This window comes from Pecten maximus, chromosome 19, assembly GCF_902652985.1.
Source record: "Pecten maximus chromosome 19, xPecMax1.1, whole genome shotgun sequence".
In the NCBI taxonomy this organism is placed as follows: domain Eukaryota; kingdom Metazoa; phylum Mollusca; class Bivalvia; order Pectinida; family Pectinidae; genus Pecten; species Pecten maximus.
In genome coordinates, this window is record NC_047033.1 from 21,290,557 (window position 1) to 21,317,104 (window position 26,548).

Sequence of the window (26,548 nt, forward strand, 5' to 3'; positions counted from 1 at the left end):
GTAAAATCATTTGAACTTTTTATTATGTTGTAAGGTTTAGAAAATGAATTGAAGAAATTGAAATTAATACAAAAAATAAACAATAAAAATTCCTCAAGATTGACATATTATATAAGATGGGTTTCAAAATTTGAGCAGATGAACCTCATTATTTTGCATTACTATATGGTAAATACATTTTTGTGTTTGAAGATTTGCCGTGAACAAGAGGAAATAGATTATCCTAGATCACTAGGGATGATCCGACTGTCTTATCTGGTGACTCCCTACAGGTAATTCTCGTTACTACTTCTAATCTATTCCTAATGACAGCAGGTCTCAACAGGTACATCTCTCCAAATACAGGTGTACAAATCAAAGTTACATGTATATCTCTCCATATACATGTGTACAAATTAAAGTTACATGTATATCTCTCCATATACAGGTGTACAAATCAAAGTTACAGGTAGATCTCTCCATATACAGGTGTACGAATTAAAGTTACATGTATATCTCTCCATATACATGTGTACAAATTAAAGTTACAGGTAGATCTCTCCATATACATGTGTACAAATCAAAGTTACAGGTAGATCTCTCCATATACAGGTGTTCAAATCAAAGTTACAGGTAGATCTCTCCATATACAGGTGTACGAATTAAAGTTACATGTATATCTCTCCATATACATGTGTACAAATTAAAGTTACAGGTAGATCTCTCCATATACATGTGTACAAATCAAAGTTACAGGTAGATCTCTCCATATACAGGTGTTCAAATCAAAGTTACAGGTAGATCTCTCCATATACAGGTGTACAAATCAAAGTTACAGGTAGATCTCTCCAAATACAGGTGTACAAATCAAAGTTACAGGTAGATCGATCTCTCCAAATACAGGTGTTTAAATCAAAGTTACAGGTAGATCTCTCCAAATACAGGTGTACAAATCAAAGTTACAGGTAGATCTCTCCAAATACAGGTTACCGAGTTATTTACACTGATTTCGGGGCAAAGTTTGGCCCCATCATTCCCAATGCAAAATGAAATCTTTCTTCCCAATTTTTTATCCAAAATTCCCTATCGGAAAATGTGAAAAAAAAAGTATGTTTAAAGTTGGAATTGTAATGTAATATGCATGAAAAACAGTTTTGAATTGTTCTGTTTACTTCTATAAAAAACAACAAAATTGTGTTGATACTTCCCAATTTTTCCTTAAACTATATAACGCTTAATTTTCCAATTTCAAGGGCTCCGGTCCCATTCCCAAAAAGGGTAAAATAATATATATCACGAAATACAGGTGTTAGCTAACAAAAGTCACAGGTAAATATGACATCCCCAAAATACAGGTGTTAGCTAACGAGAGTCACAGGTAAATAGGACATCCCCAAAATACAGGTGTTAGCTAACGAGAGTCATGGGTAAATAAGAACTCCCCAAAATACAAGTGTTAGCTAACGAGAGTCACAGGTAAGCCTCCTTTCCAAAAAATACTTTGCATTTAAAAGCAAATAAAGGTATAGATAAATTCTCCTGAAAGTACAGATTGAATAATTCCATCACAAACAATTGCTCTGTAATAATATAAGCTTCATCTTACCTTCATGATTTAACTGCTTTTGAATCCATCAACTTGCAAACAATTATTAATTTGAGACACAAACTAATAAATTCCCACTGAATGATAAAATTCTACCAGGAATCTAGCGTAAACCTTTCAACAACAATTCTATATTGATTTTTTCATACTATATTTGTAAGGCAATAATACTCTCTATCCAAACACAATTCTCTATTAGAGAAACGTAGTCATGTCCACCACGATCTGCGCACCACACTGAAGTGACTAGAGAAAGTCATATACACAGAAGCTAGTAATGATACTCATGTATATAACCCTGCACTAGAAAGAAAAATCAAATCCGTAAACCTCTTAAATCTTCAAAATACACAGACTCCATTCAATCTGAGGCCAGAGGAAAGTTCTTGTGCATTTAAATTTGGTGGTTTAATATCAATGTCCAACAAACTTTACAATTCTAATCCCTATCGTGATTGATTTGCATTAATACCTGTTTTTAATCTCGGATGCAGGATAAAGGATTAAAGATCAAATTAATTTAACCTCAACAGTTAGGCCTGGAGTAAGTAATGAGAGAGCATGGTAAAGGGGGGTAATCACAATAGCATAGTCAGCTTAATTTTCAATTCATTTCAATTTCTGTTTTTTTTTTTTTTTTTTTTTTTGTTGTTTTTTTATTAGATTTTAATTTTCCTGTGTTTTTCTAACATAAAAATAATAGTTTTTCAACGTGCATATCTCCTTTTTCAATACCTAATTTAGATATAAATCTATATCTATTTAAAGTATTTTTCTTTTTTACCCTATTTTAGATAGATTTATTTCAAAGGCATGCATTTTCTGAGATGAATGATGTTGATTTCATTTTAAATGTCAAACAAAGACAGTGATATTTTCTTCAATAACTGTTCTTTATTTTTTTTCAAATATTTTTTTCAAATAAAACAAGATGCCCAATGGGCCTGTATCGTAAAAACTGGAATTGAGTGGGTTTAAGGACTACTGGATGGCCATCTTGAACGAGTGCGCTCTGACCATGACAGTGTATGAAAGATAATAAAAACATTAAAAAATAAAGTTAAAAGAAGAAGTGCATCCCTTAATGATTTCAACACATTTTACCACTATGACCTTTAAAGTAGGTTAAAGGTCATCTATTTGAACAAACAAAGTAGCCCGTCATTCCAGCATGTTGCAAACAGTCTGTGGATCTCTTTGGTAATTGAAAAGTCATTTAAAGATTTTAGCATTTTTTACCCCTGTGACCTTGAATGTAGGTCAAGGTCAATCTTTTAAACACCTTCGTAGTCCTTCACCCAAGCATTTTCTGTTTTCACTATAAAGACAACTGGTATACATGGAATATCACATGAGCCAGCCACATTCTAATGTCTAAGGGAGATAACTCAGCATGAACTTTAACCCTGAATACACTTAGTTTTTGAATTCCACTAAATGAGAATGTTCTTAATATTTTCTAAATGTTAAAATGTAAAAGTTTTTTTGTGATCTGAAACCACACTATCATTATTTTCAATAAATAACCAATAGTAAATTCCCCCATTATAAGAGATCATGTCTCCACCAGGTGGCAGAATTGTGAACTTTCAGTATAAACCTGCCACCCTCCTGTCTTCACTAATATTTCTCCCCCACAAATTTCAGTATTTTCATCCCAAACACACAACCTTTTCAGATATTGTAAAGGGCAAAAGAGAAGTCCAATATTCTATTTCTCATTTATGATATCAAATTCAATAACATTTCCAGTAATTCTACAGAGGAAAGATAATTACAAAAATCCAATATTCTATTTCTCATTTATGATATCAAATTCAATTACATTTCCAGTAATTCTACAGAGGAAAGATAATTACAAAAATCCAATATTCTATTTCTCATTTATGATATCAAATTCAATAACATTTCCAGTAAGTCTAAAGAGGAACGATAATTACAAAAAAAGTGTAATATTCTATTTCTCATTATTGAACTCAAATTCAAGCAGCTCTTTCGCCATACTTTCAAGTGAATACCCCACTGTAGGTGTAAAATCCATATGAACAAACTGTCAGACAATGAAAAAATCTATAAATTACTGTGTACCAGAATCAAAGCTGGCAATATCCAACAGAACACAATCACTAGCCTAGTCAGCTCAGAAATTTCACATGAATTGTTTTCATTAAAATATTTTGAAAATATATATATATTACAAAAATCGTGCAAGGAGCAAGATTTTAGAAAAAGCCAGATTTGAGCTAAAAAAAAATTTTTTAAATCAGAAATATCATTTAATGAATATTTTTTGCTATAAATTTCCTGGGCCAATAATTCTGTGATGAATTACGTCCAGATGTTGAGCTGTTTGTATAATACTAAAACTTGTACACTGGCTGCTATACATTAAAGGTAACCACAAATTTAATCTCATATCAGGATTAATAGTATTGATCAATGAAATGGCACTGACATTATAATAAATCATGGGGTATTTAGACTTTTTTAATTGAAATACATATCATTACAAGGCACTATTCACTTCAAATGAAAACAGATTACAGTACAGCCTTATAAACGTTTGATACTCAACGTTTACCCTTGGGTTTTTGTTATTTGCCCAATTAAACTATAAGCTATCCTACAATCTGAGCTGCCTGTAATCCCCCCTTCCTCAACCCCAACTGCTTCTCTGAGTCTAATTCAGGAGTGATGTCTGCAAAGAGGCTTTCCTTTTTTGGTCTTCAGGGAGAAAGGTCATAAATGAGGATAAACTTTTAATAGGATTTTAAAAATTTATACATCTAAGATGTCTTTTTTACAAAATTTACTTGAAAACTTCCCTAAAAATCATTTTTCCCCATACATTTCTACAGATCTTTTAACTCCATATGGAAATGGAATTTTTTCCGTTTTTATGACTTTTTCTACATCTTTATTGAATCCTATATTATCTGTTTCAAAACGTCTGTACAAAAATGTAAAAATAATCAATATGTATTGTTTTTTAGCCTGTATAATTCATCACACATCTAAAGAATACATTTCTAGTATTCACAGCAGCTGTAGAAATTTAGCATAAGAAATCATTCCACAGTACAATACAGCATGTTGTAATCTGAGATTGAAGTAAAAAGCACATGACAATGACTTTAACGAAGCAGCTGAGAAAACAAACTCGTACAAACCTTTAACATTGCATCCCCAGAATTGTTCACACACAAACACTGACATGATTATGGAATATTATTTCATGGCAATTAATGATCCACATAAAAAAATCCACCCTGGAAATCTCTAACTAAGAATCACATTATTTCATTTCGAAAATCCTGGCAACATGTTCCGACCCACGCTGTAATTCTGGTTACCAGTAATTATATAGTTCGGCTTGTGTGGAAATGTTTTAAGTACTCAACATCCAGCCACAGTCAAACAATGGAAACAAAGACCTGTATCTATAAATGACGGTGTTCAGTACCATGTGATCTCCATAGATGTCTATATCATGGACCGACACCCTGGGACGTCTATAGTTATACAAAAATCAATCTCAGGGCAACAGGAATATGCAGAGCAATGTATTGAACGATATGATGAGTTTTAAAAACTCACCGTTCAGATCAGTTCCTGGTTTGTTGATTTTATTTTTATTTTTGTTTTCTATTTCTTTCTTTCTTTTTTATTTTATTTCATTTTATTTAACAGTATTTTTTTTTTATTATCTTTTTTTCTTTTTTTTTCTTTTTAAATATCTCCTCTTTTTTTTTGTCAGAATGTTTGAATTCTTTAAAATTTCTCATTTTAGAGACAAATTTAACTACCAACACCCAAAAGGATATTTACTTATAACCTAGCTATCAAGTCCAGTTCTTATTGTTAGATTATTTTTGATGACATATTTTTTATTACAGTCAGAAATATTTAACAACTTAACAAACTGGTAAAAGCTAACCATTTACCTTTGGTGACCTAGCTAGCTATTACCTGTTATTCAATGGAAAGGGTTCAGAAAAGATTTGTCAACTTAACATACAAAATAAACCTTTACTTACTGACCAAATTATGTGTAAATAAAATTGACATCTCTATTTTTTTCTGCCATGACTCCTATTTCATTTCTGCTTCAAGAAAAATGCAAGAAAGTACTGATTTTATTTTCCCTTTAGAGATTTTACAAGTGCTTGATTATTATGACTTAAATTGACATACCTAGAAATTTAAGCAGAGCATGTTGATGAAAATAATACAACAGTTAAATATATACATCATACCTGCATCGATTTCTACATGATTCGTGATGGAAAATTCATGTTTCTTTTGAATTCTAGCAAGTTAATCAATTTCGCCATGAAACTTACAATAGAAATGTACGACGGTAATTGATTTGTATAATTACTACATACCACTGAGGTGACAGATGCTGAGAAGCATTTTAGCTTGAAAATATATAACTCATACCATATTTATCCTCAAATAAGCCCTTCTTCATTTTTACAGAATCATCAATTTCAAAATATATTACCGGGTAATTAAGAATAAAAGCTGTTCACACTGAAGTGCTCAAAAATTTAATACTGAACATTTAAACTTTGCGATGGACAGATAAACATTTATCTTCCAATCTCAGGCACCAATAACACCTTTATATAGAGGAACTTTTTTCATAACCTTGACTTTTGATGCAATAAAATCTCCTGAGTAATGAGTACTAAGATAGGAAATTAAAACAAACATCTAGAAATTCTCAGATTTGTTGAAAATTATAGAAACAAATTCTAAAAAGTCTGTAGGACATTTTCTAGTCAGTATGACTTTTTTCCCCTTTTTTCCCACATTATTTATAACAGATGAAAATATTTCAAGAGACTTCTGCATAAAATCAAACAAAACAAAAAGTGCTGACAATGCAACTTTATATGTATAGCATATCAAAATGAAAACTCTAAAGAAAAAATACACATTCAGAAGCAAAAAATAATTTACGAAGTGAAAGTTAAAGCAAAGGACAACAAGATGGAATGAAATATAACATACAGCTCCTGCTTATTTCTTAATGAAAACAAAATGAAAACTAATTCCCTCAAGAAATAAAATGAATTTTGTTTTTCTGACACAGCAAAGTAATAATAAAGAGACAAATAAAGAAACAATAAGTGCTCCGTGTCGAGTCATCAGACAGTGTTTACCCAGTAGATGAATTAATTCTTTTCCCATAAGAATTATGATCTGAAGAATCAGCTATTGAAGAACTTTTCCAAGAGGAACTGCTTTTGGAAGGAGAAGAATAAGAAATACATATCAATATACAAAGATGGAAATGAAAAGTAGATATTAAACTAAAGTACAGAGTCGCGTATCCCAACGTAGCTATATTTGTCAACTCTGTTGTCATGAGTACTAAAATCCGTTTCCTTTCTATACATTTTACGTTCCAGTCCCAAAAGGATTGTTTTTAAATAATACAGATAATATTACACTAAAAAACACTCAAAAATGAAGGTCAATCATCAACTTTAAAAGAGAATTCCCCCTTCCACCAATTAAGATAGATTTCCATCATAACAATAATTCCTATCTTAAACAATATTTTGGCTAAAACTCAGTCACTTATGAAAGACAAACATGTACTTAAAAAGGGTACTCCCTTAGTGTGAAGAAAATTCCATAGACTCACCTATGTACGGCTATATAACTTTAACCTAAGATCAATGATTTTCCAAAGTGAATATCGGACGACGTTCAGATCAAAGAAAGATAACTCTCAAATTTAAATAATCTAGAAATGAAACTACCCAATGACTTTTATATGAATTATTTATCATTTTAATTTAAATCTTTTCAGTGAAATTCTTGCCTAGGAAATCTTGATACAGCATTTTTGCCCTATTGATCCCAACAATCTTGTTTTAGTCAATTCAACTGAGGAGAGTTTGTTTAATGAAACTCTGCTTTATTGCAAAAACACTTTTTTTTTTGTCTTTTGAACCTTTTTCCAGGCAGGAGAAATTTGTTGTTTGACAAGCAAGATAGTTTTTTCTCATGAAGGCAGGATTTAAAAGAACTCTGTAGCCCCATGTAGGACAATATGGCTTCATCTGCTTGAGCAGACTCCAGGAAAGTTAGGAGATCAAAAAAAGTACTTAAGTTTTTTGGCAGTTATATACACAAAATAGTGACAATTAAAAACTCTATTGAAATGAGCTAAACTTGAGTAGATATTATCCAATCATATGCTAGCTTTGTATACTGACCTGAAGTATTTACGCCATGCCAACTGGATTGTGAGTGCGGCGATCTGTCGCTCAAACTCCTCCTCCCCTGCACGAAGTCGGATTGTCCGGATGGACTGTTTGGCGACCTTCATGATCCCAGCCTGCCGCATCTTGTAACTGGAAAAGCAAAAAAAAATTAACATTTAGTAAAATTTTGTAACTGGTAGAACACAGAAAAGTAACATATAGAAACATGATGAAAGCTGGTTGACAATAAGTAACACTAGCGGAATCAAGAAAGTAACATTTAGTACATCTTGTAACTATGACAACAAAGAAAAGTAGCATTAAACAACATTTTGTAACTATATGAAGTAAGAAAAGTATCATTTAGTAACATTTTGTAACTATGTAAGCATGATCAAATGGTTTTGTTGTAATGGTGACCATGGATTGGTGGTAATGTGCGCAGACAGGGGAATTGAAATATGACACACCTTAGAGATTTGTATTAATTTCGTCATCACTAAACATATACAGCTTGTGTATCCATGAAAGTCAAACATCTCATTTACATGTTATTATCTCTCTGAGTCGCTCTCTTTCTGGAGCAGACTTCACTTCACAATGACACCTCCAGCCTGTTTATCTTTCTTTCCAAACACAGACCTGCCTCCCTTTCTCCTGGACCACAGACCTACTTCCCTGATGGTAACCCCTGTCTCTCTGTCTCCCGGAGTACAGACCTACTTCCCTGATGGTAACCCCTGTCTCTCTGTCTCCCGGAGTACAGACCTACTTCCCTGATGGTAACCCCTGTCTCCCTTTCTCCCGGAGTACAGACCTACTTCCCTGATGGTAACCCCTGTCTGTGTCTCCCGGAGTACAGACCTACTTCCCTGGTGGTAACCCCTGTCTCCCTCTCTCCCGGAGTACAGACCTACTTCCCTGGTGGTAACCCCTGTCTCCCTTTCTCCTGGACCACAGACCTACTTCCCTGATGGTAACCCCTGTCTGTGTCTCCCGGAGTACAGACCTACTTCCCTGATGGTAACCCCTGTCTGTGTCTCTCGGACCACAGACCTACCCTGGTGGTAACCCCTGTCTCCCTTTCTCCTGGAGTACAGACCTACTTCCCTGATGGTAACCCATGTCTGTGTCTCCCGGACCACAGACCTACCCTGGTGGTAACCCCTGTCTCCCTTTCTCCTGGAGTACAGACCTACTTCCCTGATGGTAACCCATGTCTGTGTCTCCCGGACCACAGACCTACCCTGGTGGTAACCCCTGTCTCCCTTTCTCCCGGAGTACAGACCTACTTCCCTGATGGTAACCCCTGTCTCCCTTTCTCCTGGAGTACAGACCTACTTCCCTGATGGTAACCCCCATCTCCCTTTCTCCCAGAGTACAGACCTACTTCCCTGATGGTAACCTCTGTCTCCCTTTCTCCTGGACCACAGACCTACTTCCCCGATGGTAACCCCTGTCTGTGTCTCCTAGACCACAGACCTACCCTGATGGTAACCCCTGTCTGTGTCTCCCTGAGTACAGACCTACTTCCCTGGTGGTAACCCCTGTCTCCTTTTCTCCCGGAGTACAGACCTACTTCCCTGATGGTAACCTCTGTCTCCCTTTCTCCTGGAGTACAGACCTACTTCCCTGATGGTAACCCCTGTCTGTGTCTCCCGGGGTACAGACCTACTTCCCTGATGGTAACCCCTGTCTGTGTCTCCCGGAGTACAGACCTACTTCCCTGATGGTAACCCCTGTCTCCCTTTCTCCCGGACCACTGACCTACTTCCCTGATGGTAACCCCTGTCTCCCTTTCTCCCGGACCACTGACCTACTTCCCTGATGGTAACCCCTGTCTGTGTCTACCGGACCACAGACCTACTTCCCTGATGGTAACCCCTGTCTCCCTTTCTTCCGGACCACAGACCTACTTCCCTGATGGTAACCTCTGTCTGTGTTTCCCGGACCACAGACCTACTTCCCTGATGGTAACCCCCGTCTCCCTGTCTCCCAGAGTACAGACCTACTTCCCTGATGGTAACCCCTGTCTGTGTCTCCCGGACCACAGACCTACTTCCCTGATGGTAACCCATGTTTCCCTGTCTCCCTGAGTACAGACATACTTCCCTGATGGTAACCCATGTCTGTGTCTCCCTGACCACAGACCTACTTCCCTGATGGTAACCCCCGTCTCCTTTTCTCCTGGACCACAGACCTACTTCCCTGATGGTAACCCCTGCCTCCCTTTCTCCTGGACCACAGACCTACTTCCCTGATGGTAACCCCTGTCTCTCTGTCTCCCGGAGTACAGACCTACTTCCCTGATGGTAACCTCTGTCTCCCTTTCTCCTGGAGTACAGACCTACTTCCCTGATGGTAACCCATGTTTCCCTGTCTCCCTGAGTACAGACCTACTTCCCTGATGGTAACCCCTGTCTGTGTCTCCCGGAGTACAGACCTACTTCCCTGATGGTAACCCCTGTCTGTGTCTCCCGGACCACAGACCTACTTCCCTGACGGTAACCCCCGTCTCCCTGTCTCCCGGAGTACAGACCTACTTCCCTGATGGTAACCCCTGTCTGTGTCTCCCGGACCACAGACCTACTTCCCTGATGGTAACCCCTGTCTCCCTGTCTCCCGGAGTACAGACCTACTTCCCTGATGGTAACCCCTGTCTGTGTCTCCCGGAGTACAGACCTACTTCCCTGATGGTAACCCATGTTTCCCTGTCTCCCTGAGTACAGACCTACTTCCCTGATGGTAACCCATGTTTCCCTGTCTCCCGGAGTACAGACCTACTTCCCTGATGGTAACCCCTGTCTGTGTCTCCCTGACCACAGACCTACTTCCCTGATGGTAACCCATGTTTCCCTGTCTCCCGGAGTACAGACCTACTTCCCTGATGGTAACCCCCGTCTCCCTTTCTCCTGTAACACAGACCTACTTCCCTGATGGTAACCCCTCTGCCTCCCTGAGTCTCAGTATGTCTTAGAGATTTGTCAAAATTAAGATTTATTTTCAATTGTGAATTATTATCTAACTGATGTTTCTATTGGACTATTTTATAATATATATATTTGGGTATGACTTATTTTCCTGATATGGACAGCTATTAGGTGGTCCACTCTCCACTACTTCGTCTTTCATTACTCTAAGTCATAATTTCATGTTTGCAAAATTTTCTAGAAAGATTTTGGCAGTAAAATAAAACTTTTCTGAAAAATAATTGCAAAATGGATGGAGAAAATGAAGTTTAAAATTCATTTCATCTTGTTCTTCCCTCTCTAACTTAAAATGTGGTCTTTCATCTGAATGATTTGAAACTACTTAAACAACACGGTCTAGAGAAAATGAAAGTCTGTGTAACAGATCAATATTCGGTCAATAGACAATATAATAGTACTATACCGTGAATGGGTCTCTGGACAAATAAAATTCTCACAATCAACACAGGTAAAGTTTGTTTAAAATCATTATGTAATAAATTTTTAAACAGTTACAAAATTAGGAATACAATGACCAAATGAATTGCTTGTGAACCAATAAACTTTCTGACATTTCATTCTGGTTTCGTTTTGTATACCAGTGTCTGACTCGGCCGGGTTTTATTGACGAGTATACAGTACTGCGTCAACGAAACCCACTCAACACTCAAGCTAATCAACCATTAACACACATTCCAAAAACACCATGTATTACACTCCAGTTTTAAAAATCATTATACAAAAAGCCCCTGTTGTAAATGCATATCAGGCCTGAATTCAATTCATTTATATTCTCACTTATAAGATATTTCATAAATGATTATTGCTAATTTCTGTGTCAAAGTTTAAACATTTAAAAGGTACGGTGAACTCAACAATGCCTATAGTCTATAAAACAAATATCACCATCAAAGAAATTCTTTCAAATGTATAAAGAACTTTTTAAAGATTTAGAGTATTAAATTCTATAAAAAAAAAAATGTTTAAAATAAGTAATTTCTGCAGTAACGAATTGGTCACTGCATATTAAACATAGTTGATTGGCCTGCATGTATGTATACACCCATTCATATATAGGTAGATATAGATATTATATAAATCACTATATCTACATACATAACATACAAATCAAATTTCAATGTGAATTATTTAAAACTACACCTGAAAGTAATTTTCAAGATAAATATTTCCAAATTTGATCAAAAATACATATAAGATATATATATAAAATCTCAAGGCACACGACGGACATTTATACAAACCTATCCGGGGAGCCATATTGGACCCTGGGTAGATCAACGGTGATTATTTGTCTCCCAATCTTGACACTTTTATATCTCCACACAAAATATAGATATAATTCCAAGGAATAATTGTGTAAATATTCGATTAAATCTGAAACTTTGTGTTACATGTTGCCAATATATCTGAGATCTATGGCCTCCTGTTTGTTAAATACTCGGTATGGTACGACTCTGTGTTCGATAACGGCTGTAGAGTGTGCTTGACAATTCAACTGTGACCATTGTCTCAAAACAAAGACGTATCCATGTTGTATTTTAACAGTTAAACAACTATCTTATTATGACTGGGTATGAATTAAGTCATACACCAATTGTTCTACATATAAATTGACTTCAATGTCAAAAACTTGTCACCATAAAAAAATGTGTTGACATAAAGTAAAATGATTTTTTATGGTCTGCATTTAAAAGCACCAAAGGCTTGTTGTGACCAGGTAAAAACAATATTTAAGAAATAATTTAACATTTTAAAATTCCAAAAGTCAAACATGAAACATTTTTACAACTTGTGCTTAAAAACACAAAATTCCAGTAAAAATTTGACCAGTTCCCCATAACAACATAAAAAAAATTACCTTTACATTCCAATGGCCCAAGGTTGTCAAACCAAATGTCACAAGATTTTAGGATTCTCTGTAAATTCTTCACTAGTGGTTTAAGCCATTAAGCTATATTCATAATCCATTAAAATCAATATTATCTTATCTGGCTCTCCTGTGGCAGAACTTCTCTATGTAAAATCTCTAGGCAGATGACGGATTATAGAAGTCTAGACCGGCCCAGATCTTCGATTTCAATTTAATGGTGATCGTTTTCATACTAATATAACCCATACAAAAGGATTTACCTTACTTCTTTTGGATAGTAAATTTACTGATTCCTACAGATAAATATTCTAAAATTTTGAAGAAATAAAGATATATTTTTAGACTTCATGGTTAAGTTATGTTAAAAATTCTAAAATACCTGAGTGAATGACAAATATTTGTATTGTTCTGATTACAGTACGTTAATTATGTACAGAAAATACAGCACAACTAATAAATAAAAGAAATTACGTTAAATCTTAATTTAAGGAAAGCTACCGTAAGATATAACATTATGTGAGACATTTAACTTTCAAACCACCCTGGATACCCTTGTATGTCAAAATTATTCCTTTCATCGAGTTCCTAAACAAGCTCTCTATATTTAAAATAAAAGCTTTTGTGAAATACACCATGCCTGTGTAAATGTTCTCAAGAGGGACTGAGTATATCTATATTTTATTTATTTATTTAACAGGTTTTACGTCCACTATTACGACCTTGGGGCCTTTCAGCTGGCGAGAGTATATCTATGTGGTGGCACATGTGTTCATATACCTTCCAGAAGTTGAAGTTATTGGAATTAAAAATCCAAAATGGGAATTTTCTAAATGCTTTAAAACACTTGTAAGAGTGTACTCTTTAAAACAACAATCGGCTTAGCTTTATAGTGTGATGTGTGATTAAAAAAATTAGCATATGGTATAAATATATAGAGGATTTTGGATGGTTTCCCATTTAATATAACATATATTTCACGAGTATGACAGAATATTGATATTTTCAAGAGTGCAAAGCATGAGAGAAAAATATTGAAATATTCTGTCATACGAGTGAAATATATGTTATATTAAATGGGAAACCATTCAAAATCCTCTATATACCACTTTACCATATGCAAATTTATAACATATATTTCACGAGTTTGACAGAATATTGATATTTTCAAGAGTGCGAAGCATGAGAGAAAAATATCAAAATATTCTGTCATATGAGTGAAATATATGTTATATTAAACGGGAAACCATTCAATATTCTTTATATACTCAAAAAACAAAATTTGAACCGTCGAAAAATTAATAGTGTCAAAAAGTGCAGGAATCAGAAACATAATTAATGACGTCACCTCTTTGTGACGTTACTCCACGTCAACTTGACGGTGCCATTTTGAAAGGACTGATCAACACAATTCAAGCATTTTCTGCTGTTATCCGAGAATCTATGCATGAATAGCTAATGTCCAGTGAGTATTTTGTAACTAGTGAAAACTAGTCTGAATATTTCAGAAATACTGCAGCATAACCAATTTATCTTTCTTCCCCTCAATTGGAAAAATTGGCAGGTTTCAATGAGGTAAATACAAAGGTTCACTCTGATTGGTCAAAAACGGAAAAACTTATACTTTCACTACAAAACTTATATTTTCACTGCAAAATTCTATATTTCACTGCTCATCGCTGCAGTAAAAATATAAGTTTTATTAGTTTGATAAATTTCTATATTTCACTGGCAAAAATTTGATATATTTAGATATCTAATATTACAAAAATCAAGTGTCATTACTGCCGAGTGTAATGTTTATCAAGAAGCAAAGGTAGACAACTCTGTGTAATATTTACGATTTGTAAAAACTGTAATTAATAATTTAAGTTAACACCTAACATTTCCTTTTTGAAACCAAGGGTATATACAACTCCATGTGATATTTAAGATTTGTAACATATGTTATTTAAGGGAAGACAACTCTATGCAATATTTCAGAAGATTTGTCAAACATAATAAATGTCTTTATATATTTCTATATAATTCATGTTATGCTTGGATGTTCCTCTATTTCATTTTTGATTTTTGATGATTGCAAAGAGGAAAACTTTGTGTTGGACTTGAAAACCTTTAACAATATTGCACTTGTTGTATGAAGGTATGGAGTGAGAAAAATACAAAATCATACAAAAAATAAATATTTTGTTAAAAATTTCCCTATCGGTAATCTCAACATAGCTTTCAGATATATGGTTAATCAAATAAAAAAAATTGAAAGCACATTTACTATCAATATGATTTTTTTTCCCCCATGAATTGCCTCACCATTTTGTTTGTGTGTGTTATTGATTGTATGATAAGTTTTTTAATGTATTTCATTTTCATTTCACATTTTCAAAATGATTTAAATCCCTATTTACAAGTTTCCCTGTGGGTGGCCTCAACACTTTGAATTAAAATGAACCAATGGGTGTTTCACACCCGATTAACTCAGGACTTTGTGTATTGGGTATACAGTTATAGGTATATAGGTATAATACAGCGGTATTGAGCGTAGGTTTAACACAAAGGAATGCCTTGTCTACACATACAAACTGTTAACCATGGAATGTCTGTTCTGTTGATAGACCTTTGTATTAACTCAGCAACGGACATACTACCAGGAATATTTTCAACAATTTTGTGCAAATAGTTTATATATTGAAGGCCTTAGATTACAGACTTGACCATCCAAAAGATTATCTGTTATTGCTATTTTTAAACTATATTACAATATATAAACTTCACCTACACAAAACAGTACATATTTCTCAGGTAGACTTTGTGCTACCGGATAAACAGACAAATATAATGTGTATTATGGGCAGGGGGATGAATATCTATACTGTAAATGTGGTTATTTTGGCGGGGAGTTAAATTCGTGATTTCGGTATGTACATGTATATGCATGGGAGTAATTTTCGCGATTTGGCCACCAGAGAAATGTGACTTGATTGAATCCTGGTACGAATTTGTAGCTGATGAATACAACAAAACACCAGAGTCTTTGAAAAAAGGAAACGTGGAGAATATACATGATAAATGGGTCATACGTTGTCATAAACAGATAGGAAAAGATAAAAGTTTCATTACAAACTCATTTGCCACAGTCAGCATCACTCTATTGGGGACCTGGTAAAGGACACTGATTGACACATTTTGAATTATATTATAATGGTGTTTATCAATGTAAACTGACAAATTAATAGTCATGGATTGTTTACATTATACATGTAATTTGAAATCACTCCATTGCATCAAGGAAATGGTTTTTTTTATTTTATGCTAATATTTCAGACAACTATGTTTACTTTTACTATTTGTGATCTGCTGTTCTAGCGGACTCATCTGCTCAGACTTTGATTACCTCCCTTGTTGGAGAGCTAAATTATCAGAGAAAAAAGTTACAATACACCCTATCAATACAGGGAAAAAATTGTTGATTTTTGGAATTAGGATCAATATAAAAAGCGTGTTCGACTTCGAGCACTGGTCCCATTCAAGGACAGGACAGGCTACCTGGTTTAGGTCTATTAGTAAGTAACATATACATTTCTCTATGCTTGTGATGTGTGATCTGAAAGTCCAGATATATAATTACTTTTTTGAGAAGATTATTTTGCATGAAAATATTGATCCGTCAACTAAGCTCTTCAGTATAAGATATAGTTCAATGTCAAATATTTAAATACAATGATACTGCATGGACTACAGGGTAATAATTTATTTCAAGCTTTACTGTCTCATTTGTTTATATACAATATTGTGGATATTACACACTTGTGACGTCACAGAATGATATAGGTCAATCTCTAAGACGAATGGGATTAATGTAGAGATTTGCATTCCATGAAGTCACTCATTTCTTGGAAACAATAAAATATTTTCATATTATTTCTTCACAGTACTTATATTACAACTTTATAAACATGTAATAACTATAGTAGCCATAAAAAGCATTCAGGGTACACCTTAATACATTCCTTTCATTTCTCATATTTCATCCAGTTAAAGGTATGTGCCACATGCTTTAAAAACCTGTAGAGACTCAGTGAAATGATTAGAGATTTATTTCGTAGCTATAAATTCAAAGACAAACATTGGCAAAATGCCCTAAATACTGTAATACCTCAGGCCTTACTACTACAGTTTTTATTTCTCTACACACCTGTGCCGACTTAAGGTTATTTTGCTATGCAACAATTTTTCTGTCAAGTCGATCTAAAGGATTCAAGTGTGTGTGTAATGTAGTAATAAAGAAATCAATTATGTTTATAATTTTTGAACATATAACTTTGCTGTAATGAAAATGTGAAGAAATTGAAAGATTAATAAAGGCCAACGTGTGAGTAGATGGTGACCTCAGATTTAACTGATTTTCTCAAGCATTAAAAAGTTCTACATGGACTGGTTTATAAAAACAGAAATAATAAGAAAGTATGACTGACATTATAAAGATTTCATTGGAAGTTAGACACAGGTTTAACAGAACAGAGATACAATCCAGCCGTAATAGAAGAGAGACAACTCCAACTAATACACAGACAATTTCATAAAAACAAGACAATCCACACTGTCCTGTTTTGGTATAAATCGGAGAACGGTGATTTTGAAGCCTCATGAAAGTGGGCTGGTAGACATATTTTTGTTCAGTGTCCTGAGGCACTTTAACTTTAAAGGTTTAAATGGTTAGATTTTGATTTACCTATAATAACATATAAAGAAAGGTATAAGAATTAAAAGGATGCAAAAAGTTATGCACTGAAATAAAATAGGAACAACCTAGTTTAAAACTATTTTATATCATTCTCTATTGGCAAGTGTAAACAATGCCTTTGCACATGCGTGCTGTGCAAAATTGAAAACAGCATAACAAAGGTGTCCTGAACTAAGCGGAGGAGTCCTAAACCTGAGTATTAAGCAAATCAAATCAAATGCATGAAGAGAATTTATGAAATCTAACCATTTAGCCCCTTTAAGGTGGACATACAATAATATTTACTGAGCATCAAACCAAGCATCTCGGCACCTCATCTGAGGCTACATGTAGACAGTGGTTCTAACGATCAAGCTATCATAGCCCCTCAAAATATACCATATATCCAACAGGACCAAAAGATAGAGAAAGGCAGAATCAATCATGATTTACATGGTCTCCCCACGTACTTCTAAATATATAATAGTGGTTGTATACATGTTCTGCTTGGTGTGGTTTTTTTATATCCAATGACTCATTTTTAGTAATATACCACCCTAACTACACTCCAGGTCAGCTAGTAACAAGAGTTATGTCCCTTCCCTCTCTGTCATCTGAACTGCTATCATAACTAGCTACCCGGGTATCTATGTTTTAGTTCACAAACAGAATGGAAGTAAAACCGAACAAAATAAGTCAATACAATGTCAAAAGGGAATAAAAACAGAAAAGTTATGCCTAAACAGAATAGTACTATTGGATAATACCAAATATTCTTAACTGGGAGGTTCTATCTATTCGGGGGGGGGGGGGGGGGGGGGGGGGGGGGGGAATATCTAATAAAATATGTTTATTTTTTTATTTTAATACAAAGTGTTCACAACTAATTTTTTGTGATATTTTTCTCTGTAAAATTTCAAAATCATAAAATGTTTTATCTTGTATTTTTCTATGATAGTTGTTTTTTTCTTTTAAAAATAAAAAAAAAAATATAAAAATGTTTAATTTGTTGTGTATGTCTGAATATCAACCAAACATATTTCATATCTATAAATTCTTATCGGTCAGAAAATAGAATATTACTTACTTCTTCCATGCCCGCTGTATCTTCATGGCAGCCCATTGTTTTTCTTTGAACTGGTTCTGTCGTTGTTTTTCCTTTGAGATCACTTTCTGTTGGCTCTGCCGTTGTTTTAGGAGATCGGAAAGTTCGGTATACTCCTTTTCCTTTTTCCTGGAAAGTTTAGAAGCTCGAATGATTCCCTCAATGGAGGCAGATAACGATCCAAAGAAATGAGGCATTTTAGGTAATTAAAGATATTAGGCAATTCACAACTAATATGTAATTTTTGTATTTAAACACATAAAACAGAAAATCAAAGAATTTTTGATCTTGTATCCAAAAGAAGTGTTGAAAATTGTCAATATTTTACAAATTCCATTTTGTAAAAACAAAATGGCGCACACATTTCTGCCATTGTTTTGAGAACAATTTTAATACATCCCCGTATGAAATGTACAATTTTCCTGTTTAACTGATCAAAATACACATGTAATCCTTATTCAGCTACCATTCCAGCTATTCAGAATTTCACTTTTAAAATCAGAATGTTAATTCAATAAGATGATTCATTAAATGAAATTCTCCATCTTAATTTCTGTCTCATAAACACTGAAGTCAGGTATACCTAACAACAGTGAAGGTGGTTCTGTATATATATATGAACGGGGGTAGGCAAAGAAAGTATAGGCCGAACCCTCGTACAAAACAAACGGCTATTGTGTCTGATCACCGAAACGGAATGAACAAAAACAGGACTTGCTTCATCACAATCCACCGCTATATGTAACTGATACTCCAACCAAATCCATTATTTTCCCGTTATTATCCGACTGTGGTACATGGGCATTTTAAATTCTCCCTTCGATATTTTAGCGGTACAGACCCATTGTAACAATTTAAAGCTGATCGTTCTGGTCAAATATTATTACACATTCAATACAAATTACCTCAATGGATCTGACGGGAAACGATTAACGATTCAACATTTACTTAGTTCTATAATACACTTTTAATTGCATGGGGTGGAAGGAAACTTGATACAGGGTGTGAAATACTATTTAAACCAAACAGACATTTTGATAATTTAGTTTTCAGTTGTAACAAAGCCTTACCCAACATGATTTAGAAATTGAAATAAGACTCTGGACAATTTCAGTTCTTTCAAATTCGTTAGTGAAATAACTAATTGCTTTAATACTGAAAATAATGATAATTCGATCCTAACTTTCAAACATCACAATTTAATCTACACAATATGTAGATATCAGTCAATTAGAAAGTCTTTACTATGTAGATTCAAATTTCAAATTTATTTCTAGATATGACTGTACATTTAATGAGAGGTTAAATTCAGTGAAATGAATACTGTACATAATTTAAACTATTACAATATACGTGCTGACAGCTTCCAAGGATTGTAAAGACTCCATCTTAATCTTTTCATGAATAGACACAATATGTCATATCTCCAGATAACGAATCAGGTTTATTTTAAGTATATACCCAACTGTAGCAATTATACAATATTCTTATATATTTCAAAATAAAAACCTCTTGGCATGATTTTCTTGAAGGGAAATTATAGACAGTGTGTCAATAGGCACAATACTAGAAAGTAAAAAATGAACTGAGAAAAGATTTATGGTGGTTTAAAAATGAAATTCACTAAAATAGAATTATTTTTTAAAACAAACATTAAGTACACAAAGACAATTGGTTAACAATAGAAAGTAAATATATGACCAGCTGCTAAGAGAAATCTCTCGTTAACAGTACAGTAATCTAAACAATTGAATTCTATTTACAGCCACATATATTATTCTGTCTAAAACTAGTTTTAAAAGCAAACAGGTAAGAAATCTTCAGAGTGTTGAAGGAATGTCACTTTAAATTGAATTTGACAACATGAATGTATTGAAAAACTCCAGTACAATTTAAAAGTATATAAAGCTTGGTCGAGCATAAAAGCAAACAAATTCTGAACAATAGTGCCTATAAAAGAAACAACATCTTAGCTTTGTTAAAACAGACATGTTCTCATCCGACACTTTCACTACCAAATTTATCTGTAAATAAGCCCCCGTCCACAAATACGCTCAATAAACCCTGTCCATAAATAAGCCTGTTTCTTAATTTTTTACAAAATCCTCAACTCTAAAATAATAAGCTAAAAGTGATTCACAAATAAGCCTGAGTAGCGCCCAAAACTAAAACAGTAAACTTTTACACTGGGAAAGGGGGCTTATTTGAGAACAAATATGGTAGCTGCGCATACAGTACATATACCCCGGTGATCTTCTCCAATTTTGTGACATAGTCTAACACAAATTGTGATTATTGTTTCCATATTTATTTGCAACGAAAATTGACTCATTACAAAATATTACACAAATATTGCAACTTGGCATTTTACCCAAAATTTTGTTTAATCTTGTAGCTTGGCATATTACCCAGCATGTAAATGCTTAGCAATGGGGACTAGGCTTATCAGCGATTCTCTAATCAATCATCATGTTTAATGGTACGGGGACAATAGCTCTTTTTTGAAAATTTTGTTAATCACCAATTCTCAAATTCTGTTGATATTTTGCAGCTTAATTATTACAGGATATTGTTACAGTAGGGACTCCCTGCTGAACACAGACTTATCAAAGTTAATTGTATCATTTCATAAAGAACATTAAGAGATCTGATGGGCCTGTATCATTCCCCGACATTAATGTATCTTTAAAGTTGATCTAGGTCATTTATTTTGAAGTATAGCTACTGGCCTAATATCTGCCATCAGCCTTTTGGTTAATGAGAAGTTGTTTAAAGAATTTAACATATCTGACCAAGTTCACTAGATATATATAGTCTTAAATTGGAATTCCTTGGGATATGATATCACTATATACAATAATGTATTTACATCAACTGAAATCCTTCTGTTTACAATGTAATAATTAATAACTTACTGGAAAGTCATTTTGTATAAAGTTAAGTATCATTTTATCCTCACATGAAATGAAATAGCTCTATAGATATGATAGCATTATATACTTACATAAACTGAAATTGCTCAACATATATATTCGATACCATTTGTACACATAAACTGAAATTGTTCTATATATACGAGATTATTATATACTATACAATATCATTATATACTTACATAAACTGAAATCGTTCGTTATGTTGGAGACTGTCGTTCACCACAGTTTTTAACACAAACAATTTGGCTCTGTGTTTGTCCCATATTTTAGTCGATGGATTTGGAATTGCAATATTCTCATGCGGCATGTTGATAGTAAATCCAAAATTCTAATTACGATAAATTCAATATGCTGATTATCTCAACATCCTAAGAGTAATCCAATATCTAATAAAACGGAAATATTGCCCTCCAGGTGTAAAGTTCCTTGTGTCCAACTTTTAATTTTCAAATAATTGTGATTCAGTATTAATTTTTCACGCCGTCTGCTCAGTTCTTAATTTGATTTTCAATTCTGTTTGTATTTCAGCTGAAGACAGAAAGTTACTAACACACTTATATACCGGAGGTCAATCTAGAAATATAAATTGACCTTGATACCTATATATAACGACGAGCTGTATTTTCAACCGCGATAAACACCCACTTCAGCTGAATTCCATCTATTCAATTCACATCAATATGTATGTGTTTTATATCAAGATTCATCAAAATTTTCAGTCCAACAATACAACTCAATAATTCCCCAGAGGAAATTGGAATGAAATCTTCAATGTCTGAATAAAAGAAGTTTCAAATTTCTTTTTCTACTGCAGATTTTATGAAGCTCTAATGAAATCCTTTGTTACATAAATAAAGGGATTTTATATTTAAACACTTCAAAATTCTTAATGGCACATGGCCGTCTCACTAAATCCACAAATGAAATTTGATTGTTTCGCAATAAATCCAGGTAAGGTGTCTCAATTTCTCTGACCAAAGGTCAGTAACAAGTGTCCAAGCCGTTGAACACCATTCTGAATGCCAACATCTATTAAAACCTTATTTCACCAAAGACGATATTCACTTTCACTGAATTCCATATTTTCTTGTCACTGCGTCCAGCAGACAAACAAACTATATATCTGAGATATTGAATTCCTGTTTGAAATATCCTCAAAGCTAACAAAAAACACTGCTAGCTATACATCCACCCAGTAAATATTGGCAGTAGATCTTGTGATATGCCCCCTTTAGACTACAATACAAATTGTTTAACTTGACAAGTTTAGATTTTCTTTTCGACCTGAATAAGACTAATACCTGTCCATGAGTACAGACTTGGCATATACCAGAGAAGATTAGTGTAATCAGGCTTCCAATCCTAGTTACCTACTGTGATACATATATACTTTATCCTTTCAACCCTAAAATTAACAATAGATTGTTTGGATTTAAACAACAATGGACTCTGTCACTTTTTTCGGGGTGATTTCCATTAAGACCCATGTTTTACGACGTGTTTACAGACTTTTTAGGTTTGGTTGGTATTTTCTGTTACTTCTGCCATCAACAATTTTATTTTCATCAATAACATTATCTTAATTAAAATTCAATATCTTATTTTAATACAAGTATATTTATTTCTTTAAGTTTGGGCTGATAGTGGGCCCCAAGTCATCCCCCAATTTAATTTACTTCATATCTACAGTTTACTCCTGAACATTTCCTTTCAAACTCACAAATTTTCCTCTCAAATTAACATAAAAAGGACCAATTCTTAATCCTGAACAAGTGGGAACACATAGAAAACACAGATTTATTTGTTTTTTTGTTTTGTTTTTTTATTTCCATTGATTTACATATTGAGAAATGGAAAAGACACTTATTTATATCGACGAAAACCTCTTCTTACAAAATAACATACATGTATATACCAGTTACCTCAACAAAGTTCAAAAAATTAATCAACAAAGTACTATTTCACTAAAATGCAGGTGTTATTCAGGGTGAGAATTTTACTCTATGTTATCTCTATACCTCAGATTAAAATCTGTGTTGTCGGGTTTGTTTTATCTGGCAATAGGAGGTAATGAAAAGACAGCATTATGGCCATCAGTGTCATCATATTATGGTGTTAATTGTCTTGAACCAATGCATGTCTTAATTAAAGCAATAAGCCCATATCTAGTATAAAGCCCACCAATATATATTGCTGGAGTTTCCAACAAAATTATATTTCATTGTCATGTAAAAGGCCTGTCTCCTGACTTGGAAACAAATATTAAATGTGACAGGCCCCGTGGCTTATAGCTTATTGCTTTCAAAGTGGATTGGCTTTCTTTTATCTGCATATTACATCATTATACCTTTGAAGAAGCTCAAGTTTGAAACCATGTCCATTACAGGAATTTGATATGAAATTTCAGGGCTATCAGGTGTCTCCAGGAACATTATAATTTGTGCAGCAAACAGTGAATTACAAGGGGAGATAACTTCAAAACTGTCTTCTGTGCAATGCAGAAAAAAAGGAATAAAGCAGAATTACAAACAGGATAACTTTTGATCAACACATAATACATATTGGTTTAAAGAATTCTGTGGAAGTGGTAACTCCATTGCAAAGGGAGACGATCACATGCCAAACAACAGCTAGTTTGGGTATAAAGGAAGACGATCACATGGCAAACAACAGCGAGTTTGGGAATAAAGGGAGACGATCACATGGCAAACAACAGCGAGTTTGGGAATAAAGGGAGACGATCACATGGCAAACAACAGCGAGTTTGGGAATAAAGGGAGACGATCACATGGCAAACAACAGCGAGTTTGGGAATAAAGGGAGACGATCACATGGCAAACAACAGCGAGTTTGGGAATAAAGGGAGATGATCACATGGCAAACAACAGGAAGTTTGGGAATAAAGGGAGACGATCACATGGCAAACAACAGGGAGTTTGGGAATAAAGGGAGATGATCACATGGCAAACAACAGGGAGTTTGGATATAAAGGGAGACAACTGAAAATTCTTACCCATCACTACATTCAAAGTACAAACACAAATCATAAAAATATCTTACAACTTATATTTTCTTATCAAATGTAACAATATTATATTTTTCACAGTGTAGCTAGACTTTCACTTGTTTATTGATATTAATATTTACATTTAACAGCATTAGCATTAGATAATCATGTGAATACATTGTCTCTAAATAATATCAATGGTTCCTAAATCATCTTGTTTTGATAAATTGATACATATTTTAAGAAAAATGTTTTCTTTTTTTTACTTTTTTATTCATTTTTTTTTTCTTTCGTTTTGATATTGCTCTGATGCAACTTATGACAACATAAAGAAACAAATTATGACAGGACAAACATGTCAGAATAAAGTAATTAAACTCTGGAGTTGTCTTCACACTGAATAGATAACAAACTATTTGAAAATACATTTCTGAAACTTGGACATAGTTTATTTTGTAATATATGAATATTTATTCATTCTCTATTTCATTTTTTTTTTTTTTTTTTAACAAGCATTTGTACTTTTCATAGAATTCTTTTAAGTAATTTCGAAAACAAATAAAAGATATCAGTTTAGATGTTAACAAAGCATGAGATAAGGACACCTTACCAGATTTTGGTTCTACCGTACTTTAATTGTAAATTAAGACATGGTACAACATCTACATGTATATCAATTATTTTTATTTAGCATCATGTACACGTATATAACGAAAACTATTTCTAAATGACATATCAATCAAAAAGCTAAAAATGTTATATTTGACAAAAGAAACCATTGGATCAATTAGGTATAAATATTTGTTTATATATACACACGTATATTATACATACACTGTATATGTTACTGTATATGTTACTTGTATGAAATAATGTAATAGAATTTTAAAAGAGAAAATATATGAATATAATTTTGAAAAGTAAATAATATTGGTAAAAAGGTTACAAGGCTGATACAGAGGAATTGTTATTTTAGTTGATGGGAGTCGTTTGTTGAAGTCAAAAAAATTTCATCACTATACTTTATTACATGTATATAGTTGTATGTACCCGAGCTTTGAAGGCTTTGGCATCAGGCAAAAAATCTCTTGCCTTGCAGCTATTGTTGTAAAATATATTATCCTGGCAATGATAATGATGACTGGCTTTAATCTAGCCTAATTAGCATGCAAGAAGCAATCAAAACAACATATAGTGATGAGCATGAGGAAAGGAGAGAGTGATTCAAGGGAGATAAATCTGACAATATTCCTTACCAATCATTTAAATCTTCCTCACTGCTGTAACAGGATAATAAAGTTGTTCTTTGTACTTAAGATTATTAACAATGAAACAGATTCACACCTGCCAAGTTCCCAGTCCTAGACTGAAGACTTCAGTTTAACTAAGGACTAGTTGGTATATTTCCAGGTGAAAGTTTAATGCTTCCAACTGGAGATTTTTCGAAAACATATGATTCATCCAAAATGATATAAAGTTTCATCTTAAAACCTGTGTTGATTACAGAATATAATGTTGTCATAAAATGTTTGAATATAAGTAACAAACCAGCAAAAATTTTTCTAGTTTGCGAAGACTTTTAAAAATGGAGATCTCCATTTTGAGTTTTGACAATGCATGTTTTGACGTACATGTGTAACTTTCATCTATACATATCGATTGGCTAGATCACAAATTTGGGTCAGCATAAACAAACTGATATACAAAATCTGTACTAGTCATATATTTATTGATAAATACAAACATTGTTCTACAATTTACAAGCCCATTGTTTTCGACCAATTGAGCTAAACAAACAAACAAAGCTTTCCATGTCAATATACATTGTATATAGTGAATATTGAAAGTAAGATTTTATCATTAAAATTTAGACCGTCACCATTTGGGAAAACTGTTTTTATGTACAATAAACACATTTTTCCAAAGTTTGAAAAAAATCTCTTTTCTGTCTTGATGATTTTGCTTTCATTTTGAATAACTTATAGTAAAAATATAGATTTATATATAGATTTGATATTTTTTACTTTGGGATCTCTTAATCATGGACTTTTAAATCATGTTGTGGGTATAATTAACCCAGGTCCCATGTACCTTTTGGTGTTTTGTTATTGTAA

At 33.5% G+C, this 26,548-nt stretch overlaps 1 protein-coding gene across 1 annotated transcript in view; it reads right to left on the reverse strand.

Annotated features, from left to right (window-relative positions):
• Positions 1-26,548, reverse strand: part of LOC117317269 (inversin-like) — a 70,085-nt gene that overhangs the window by 6,902 nt on the left and 36,635 nt on the right. Inside the window, 4 exon segments of the mRNA XM_033872011.1 lie at positions 7,822-7,959; positions 18,474-18,620; positions 24,441-24,446; positions 25,691-25,714. Of these exon segments, the coding sequence (XP_033727902.1) occupies positions 7,822-7,959; positions 18,474-18,620; positions 24,441-24,446; positions 25,691-25,714 (315 nt within the window).